The 8519-nt window shown below is 40.6% G+C and overlaps 1 protein-coding gene across 2 annotated transcripts in view; it reads left to right on the forward strand.

The window, feature by feature from the left end:
- The first annotated feature begins 6005 nt into the window (after positions 1-6005).
- The window catches only part of LOC121390420 (transmembrane protein 47-like), a 150656-nt gene continuing 148142 nt past the window's right edge, over positions 6006-8519 (forward strand). For both annotated transcript variants that reach the window (XM_041522227.1, XM_041522228.1), the window contains exon 1: positions 6006-6736. In XM_041522227.1, the coding sequence (XP_041378161.1) occupies positions 6668-6736 (69 nt within the window). In that variant the 5' untranslated portion in view covers positions 6006-6667. The remainder of the gene's footprint in view (positions 6737-8519) is intronic.

Below are 8519 nucleotides of genomic sequence, written 5' to 3' on the forward strand. Positions count from 1 at the left end.
GAGAGAGAGAGAGAGAGAGAGAGAGAGAGAGACCGATACCCTAATATATAGAGGAAACCTGCTGCTTCCAAAGGGCAGCGTGGGATCTTTTATATACGAACATTTCCATAGACAAGACAGGCAATTGATGGGCATGTACTAGTTCTAGGACACTGGACGGGACGGGAAAACACACTGGAGTCCATCGAGGGTGGTCGATCCGGCGACCCATTGCACGTCAGGCGATCGATCCTGCAACACATCACATCCTAGGTGAGCGCTCTACCACTGAAGTATATGATATCCCTTGTTTTGGAGCAGCTAATCATGTTCGCGTGCTAGAAATTGCGACAATCTAGAAAACAACCATGCAGGAATGTCAACAATGTAGTGTTTCATTCGTAATAACCATTGCATGCCTCGGAGAAACCGTATGCTCCACAGTCCCCGGAGAAACCGTATGCTCCACAGTCCCCGGAGAAACCGTATGCTCCACTGTCCCCGGAGAAACCGTATGCTCCACTGTCCCCGGAGAAACCGTATGCTCCACTGTCCCCGGAGAAACCGTATGCTCCATCCACAGTCCCGTGAAGGAAGGAAACGTTTTATTTAACGACGCACTCAACAAATTTTATTTACGGTTATATGGCTTCAGATATATGGTTAAGGACCACACAGATATATAGAGAGAGGAAACCCGCTGTCGCTACTTCATGGGCTACTCCTTTTTTTCGATTAGCAGCAAGGGATCTTTTATATGCACCATCCTACAGACATAATAGTACCTACCACAGCCTCTGTTACACCAGTCGTGGTGCACTCCCTGGAACGAGAAATAGCCAAATGGGCCCACCGACGGGGATCGATCCTAAACCGACCGCGCATCAAGCGAGCGCTTTACCACTGGGCTACTGCCCACAGTCCCGTGACTGCGCAACCCTATTAGCACATTTTAAACTATGGCCACATGGAGTCCAGCATACGTTTATTTCGACAAAACACTTGGTTTAGAATATAAGAGAGAAAACACGGTGCCGCCATATGTGTTGTCAGTTCTGAATGGCAAAGGATCTTTCTTAATTACATTCCCACAGACAGGAGAACGTAATCTACGATCTGTTACAGTAACCAGGGGCCTCTTCTACGAAGCGATCTTAGCGCTAAGATCATTTTAAGTGCATTAGGTAGTTATGCACTTAAGCAGATCTTAGCGCTAAGATTCCATCGTAATATGGGGCCCAAAGAAAAAAAAAGAATTTTTTTTTTTATTTAACGACGCACTCAAGACATTTTATTTACGGTTATATGGCGTCAGACATATCGTTAAGGACCACACATATTTTGAGAGGAAACCCGCTGTCGCCACTACATGGGCTACTCGTTCCGATTAGCAGTAAGGGATCTTTTATTTGCGCTTCCCACAGGCAGGATAGCACAAACCATGGCCTTTGTTGAACCAGTTATGGATCACTGGTCGGTGCAAGTGGTTTACATCTACCCATTGAGCCTTGCGGAGCACTCACTCAGGGTTTGGAATCGGTGTCTGGATTAAAAATACCATGCCTCGACTGGGATCCGAACCCAGTACCTACCAGCCTGTAGACCGATTGCCCAACCACGACACCACCGAGGCCGGTATTATGGGGCCCAGGGCTCGAATTAGGAAGTAAAATATGGAAGGAAGGAAGGAAATGTTTTCTTTAACGACGCACTCAACACATTTTATTTACAGTTATATGGCGTCGGACATATGGTTAAGGACCACACAGAGAGAGGAAACCCGCTGTCGCCACTTCATGGGCTACTCTTTTCAATTAACAGCTTTATAAAATTAAAATATAACAGTATCACGAGTTCAGTCTGAGCTAAATAGAAAGTCTGTTTTGTTTAACGACACCACTAGAGCACATTGGAGCTCAATAGAAGATGAGATGATCATACATCCGTGACATTATGACATATGTAGGGGTGCTATACATCTGTCTCTTGAAAAACGACCTGCGATTTTTGGGGGTAATTTTAGCAAATGAAGTTTAGTTCTTTTGTTACGACTGGCCGCTATATACCGGCATCGGTGGCGTCGTGGTTAGGCCGGTATATGGCCTCCCTCCCCTGTTTCCGACGCCTATGTATACCAGTTGTGGGGTACTGATTGGGATGAGAAAAAACAACAAAACATTGTGGATAGATCTTTCAGCCCATCGCACATCAAGCAAGCGGTCTAGCACTGAGTTATATGAAACTCAAGATAATGTACCAATCGGTGTGTGATAACTGTTGGCGGTTCTTTGCGAGCATTGGTGATTATCGAATGGTTAGATCTGTACTTGGAAATAACACTAACAGGTGGAACGTTCGGAGAAATTCGCCGTCTGAACACGCGTGTGTGAGTCAGTAGACACAATATAATATAGACAAACACCTAGAAAAACAATCACAAAAAAAAAAACAACAAACAAAATCCACATTAAATATGAAACGTTATTAGTACAAGAATAGGAATGTAGAAATAATCTGTATGTCTGTCTCGAAATAGCCCAGTGGTAAAACGCTCGCTTGATACGCAGTCAGTCTAGGCTCGATCCCCATCGGTGGGCCCATTAGACTATTTTTTGTTCCAGCCAGTGTACCACGACTGGTATATCAACGATCATGTATGTGTAATCCTGTCTATGGGATGGTGCATGTAAAAGATATCTTGCTACTAATGGAAAAATGTAGTGGGTTTTCACTCTAGACTATTGCGTCAAAATTACCAAATGTTTGACATCCAATAGACGATTATTAATAAATGTATGAGCTCTAGTGGTGTCGTTAAACAAAACAAACTAACTTTTTAACTCTGGCTGTCTTTTAGCCCGAGTACTCTGACTGTAAGAGAGCTAGACGGACATTTGGACATAAACACGCTCTCATTACAGTCAGAGACCAACCTATGTCTTTTTTTGGCAATTCCTGACTACCAAACGGTAGGCAACGAGTCCCGCTCTAATACCACAACAATCCTATGTTTGACGTCAAATACCTTTACATCAATCATTTTCGAGTTAAGTGATACAAAAAAATCCAAATATTAATCACTAATACACATACTACAGAAAGAAACCCGACAGCACCCACATTCAGCTACGCTTCGTGACACTCCGTCGCAACAATTACAAAGCTCGGCGATCTATTTCGAGACTGGGCGATTCCGCCTTGTGCAGCAGTTACAGGGGTCATCTCATAAGAGGAGGCCGTACGTAGCACATACTTTTGCCGTATCCTGTCGATAACACCCCAAATGTATCCTTCAAATTCAAAATGGAATCAATAATGTGTAATTGTTTTGGTTTAATGACGTAATGAAATCCAAATTCATCCAAAACGGCATTAGCCAACTCTTCCATGTTGTAACTTCGCTTGATATGAGACGGCCCCTGTAACTGCTGCACAAGGCGGAATCGCCCAGTGCGCGATCACGTGGTCTACGTCTCGAAATAGATCGCCGAGCTTTGTAATTGTTGCGACGGAGTGTCACGAAGCGTAGCTGAATGTGGGTGCTGTCGGGTTTCTTTCTGTAGTAAGTGTATTAGTGATTAATATGTGGATTTTTTTGTATCACTTAACTCGAAAATGATTGATGTAAAGGTATTTGACGTCAAACATAGGATTGTTGTGGTATTAGAGCGGGACTCGTTGCCTACCGTTTAGTAGTCAGGAATTGCCAAAAAAAGACATAGGTTGGTCTCTGACTGTAATGAGAGCGTGTTTATGTCCAAATGTCCGTCTAGCTCTCTTACAGTCAGAGTACTCGGGCTAGCTGTCTTTTTGTCTGTCTGTCTCTCTTCTCTCCTGAATTACTGTCTCTTTCAATTTTGTCTTTCTTTCCGTCTTTTTCTCTCTTGTCTTTCTATTTCTCTGTCTGTCAGTCTCTCCCCTCCCCTCCCCTCCCCTCCCCCCACCACTGGGCTACGTCCAGCCCACAGTCCCGTGACTGCGCAACCCTAGTAGGGATGGTGCATATATCAAGACATTTGTATATTATGACCGAAACAGCAATCTTTCATTCCAGTCACTCAACAACTAAACGGTCTGACCTGTGGCACGTAATGTGAGTTTTAAAATATTGCCGCTGTTAATCCCTCTTCCTTAGTGTATTTCACACCGATTAAGTTTCGCTGAATATTCATGAGATCACTAAATAGACTGATCCTAAAACACGGACGCTAACTTCATTAATTTGTGAGCGCATCTCTCGAGGGAGTGGGTTCCGTGTGAAAGTTACTTTAGAAAACCACGAACTGTATTCTGCAAACAGTTAATATTGTTTGTTATTCGATCCCGCCGACTAGGTAAATCCACGTGCGCGCGTGCTCCTAGCAGACGGACGAATTCCGTGCCAAAAAAAATACCACAGAATAGTTTTCCTCCCCGTGCGAAGAGTTCGCACTTGTTAGGTTGCGAGGAGTAACGCTAATATTTTCAAGGGTTTTTTCTCGTTCTTAGATGGGGTTATACACTATAAATTGTTTATTGGGTGACTCGTAATTGTATTCTCGTAAATCTCAGGGATTATATAGCGGCACTGGAATGTGTAGTCGCTTGTAGTTGCTTTCTGGTTCTTCTGGGGATTATGGAACGGTGTTCAGTGCAGATGTGTTAAAATAGTAGACCCTGCCTTCGTCTGACGTAAACGGTTTCCTGTTGGAAAGAAGTCGGACAAATTTCACAATATAAATATTTATTGTCTGGCTTTGATATGTAAATATTCTGGCTATCTAGGGTACTAACTAACAGTTTCGGTGTGCAAGTGTTCCAAACGGTGGCGTTTTCTTTCTTGTATTCGTTTATACTGGATCATACAGCTTCCTATTCAATAGTACTGCTTTCCAGTGAAGTACACTGATTTATATTGGATTATACAGCTTCCTATTCAATAGTACTGCTTTCCAGTGAAGTACACTGATTTATATTGGATTATACAGCTTCCTATTCAATAGTACTGCTTTCCAGTGAAGTATATTGGTTTATACTGCATCATACAGCTTCCTATTCAATAGTGCTGCTTTCCAGTGAAGTATATTGATTTATACTGGATTATACAGCTTCCTATTCAATAGTACTGCTTTCCAGTGAAGTATATTGGTTTATACTGCATCATACATCTTCCTATTCAATAGTACTGCTTTCCAGTGAGGTACACTGCTTTGTACTGGATTATACAACTTCCCATTTAATAGTACTGCTTTCCAGTGAAGTATACTGGTTTATACTGCATCATACAGCTTCCTATTAAATAGTACTGTTTTCCAGTGAAGTATACTGATTTGTACTGGAATATAGTTTTTTGTACTATATTATACTGTTTTCTAGCGAAGTATACTGCTTTCTACTTAAATATATTGTATTTTACTCGAACATATATTGCTTTCTGCTGATTTATACTGCTATTTCTGAAGAGAAAAACCTGCTTTTTGCTGGAATATACTGCTTTCTGCTGAAGAATATTGGTTTCTGTGACAGTATACTGTACTGTACCGCCTTCTATTCAAATATTCTGTTTTTTACTGGTGCATACTGATTTCTGGTGGAGCATACTGCATACTGCTGGGTTAAAATATCAAATATTCCGTTAGACGTGAGAACATACTATACGCTATAAATAATTTATTAGTTGTCAACGAAAGTACGTATTAATGAACGTTGGTGGTGTTGTTTTTTGCAATGCAGAAAAAATGATAAAAGTCAATGCTGCTCTATATCGGTCTAAAGGGCAGACGACATTATGTCAGAAGTGAGAACGTGTGTTTGAGATAACTCCAGGAGATATTGACAAATACGCATTCCCCGTCTGGTTCTTGAGAAACATTTGAGGTTATTTGTAGAAATCTCGACACCTAAGATTCAAACAAGAAAATCCAATAAAACTCGACGAATTTCAAATTTGCTGATGAATATGTTTATTCAGGAAACCATTAAAACGTCAAAATGATGGACTGGTTCTGGAGATAAAAAAGGAAAGAAGAAAATAAGCCACCACTGGATAAAGAAGTACTAACTGGAATACTGACACATTTGACATAAAGCTTCTAAGAATTATTGCGTCATTCTCTGTTAAATCGACAAAAACTGACATGCTACAAACCGTTGCCGTGCCTTATTCAGTGGAAATTCTAATCTAAAGGTTGGGCATCTTTGATTCCAAATACGAATCCATCATTCAAAGTTGGACGATTTCTTGTTATATAAGTGTACCTTGTAATTCCTTGTGTTAAAATAGTTTTCTTTGCAAGCCAATTCTTTGTTAACTCATTCTACTGTACCTCTGAGGAGCGTCGATGATACGGATGACGAAGATGTCTTGCATTTGAAGGATGCTCAAAACCTTCGTGGTATATGAGCATGTTACAATTCATCTCATTTGAAGGGAATCTGTAGCAAAAAAAACACACAAAAAAAACCCAGTACTACTATCTATGCAGCTTCGATGACAGTGACGACTAACAGAGATTGCATTTGACGTGAATTTGTAGCAAAAAAGTATTACTGCTATTTGAAAAGGACATTGAGACCGCATTGTAGAGTTATCTTCTCCTGTTCCTAAAGCTGAGAACAAACATATCATAAGTTAGCAAACAGCGACAGTTGAATTTTAAAACCCTACATCCGTAGTCTTCTGGGTATTAAAACCGTATCAACGGAAACCATGACTAGGAATTCTTATTCGGCTCCCATCGTTGCCATAGAGACCGTTATCGCTGTTAGACCATCGAGGGTAAGCATTTTTTGTGTGTTGTTGTTGTTGTTGCTGTTGTTGTTTGTACATGTTTTTACGTATTTTTTATTTATTCAACGTCGAACCAATCTTTCCTAGCCAGTACAGGATGCAGCTTAGCCTACAAGAAAGAAAAAAAAAGGAAGAAAAAAGATACAAACAAAAACGAAAAATAGATTGGGAAAAGACAGAACACACACACACACACACGCACGCAAACACACGCACACACACACACACAAACACACACTAATACACACACACACACACGCAAACTAACACATACACAAACTAACATACACACATATACACGCCAACACCTACACACACACACACTCACACACACAAATACACACACACTAACACACACGCAAACTAACACACACCGACACACACACAGAAACACACACAGACAGACACACACACACACACACACAAACACACACACACACATACTCTAACACCTACACACTAACACCTACACAAATACAAACACACATACACATACCTAACACACACACGCGCGCGCGCAAACTAACACACACACACACACACACACACACACACACGAAATGTCATTTTCTCACATCAGATCTATTAAAGGGGCCTTCTCCGTATGCGACATTTCGGCCGTCGCATACGACCGAATCGGACCGTGAGAACACCTATATTGTAACGACATTAATTGTAAGTCCGAAGTCGTGTCGGAGTTGTAACGATTAGAATATGTCCTGTTTCTCACGACAAATCGTCTTAAGTTCTCAAGCAAATCAAATCACATTGAAGCTCAACTGTTCAGTTTTGTCACCTGGCAGCTATTTTGTTTGTTTTTAAACATATCAAAATGTCTAGATTTCACGGGTACATAAATATACAGAACCATATAACGTAGAAAGGTGGTATGTACTAAATACTGAACCATAAACCAGTTGTTTTGCCATGTTATTTATTGCACGAGTGTATAGTGTAACGGTCAAGTAGTATAAATATTGCGCACTATAAACGAGTGCAATAAATAACATCATATAACATATATTATATATTATGATTAACAAATGTTTAATTAAATAAGGCAGCTTAGTTTGTCTAGAAAGTTGGCTGAATTTTATAAAATTGACGTAACGCTGATCGTCCGGGCTAGGAACATGACGTCATTTCTGGCTAGGACCATGACGTCATTTCTGGCTAGGGACACGTACTACACGTGAGATTTTTTATCACACATGTTCAATAAAATATTTTTATTGCACTGTCAGAATTGTCTTTATTACTATAGTAAGCTTAAGTGGGTATGTAATGAAGCCTGTTATTGTTCAGATGTGGTCAATAATTGTTTTGTTACATAATACCAACATTAAATTGTCTACATTCATGTTTTCTTTATTTCAGTGAAAATTTGTATGCACTTACGTTTCCCGCAAAATATTTTTAAACTGACGAGCTTTGCCTGACATCATGGAATCTTATGGTGGATATACAAGTAACGTCTTTCCACACATACGATTCGAGTCGCTAATACAATGTCGATGTACCGACCTTTGTTGGGCCAACAAGTCGGTGTGACAAATTGCATAATGAAAACGCCTCTTAACAGAGACTAAAGTAAAATAGACGTAAGACGTAAGGTGCAACATTTGTATAAGGTGTCATGGATCGTAGGATCAACACTCCTCAGTGGTATCTGCTCTTTTCCTTCTCTCAGCCAGTGATTCACATCTCTTGCATCAAACGACATAACATATATTGGCCTGTTTATGGGGAAATGGATGTAAAAGACCCCTCC

Source organism: Gigantopelta aegis, chromosome 15, assembly GCF_016097555.1.
Source record: "Gigantopelta aegis isolate Gae_Host chromosome 15, Gae_host_genome, whole genome shotgun sequence".
Taxonomy (NCBI): domain Eukaryota; kingdom Metazoa; phylum Mollusca; class Gastropoda; order Neomphalida; family Peltospiridae; genus Gigantopelta; species Gigantopelta aegis.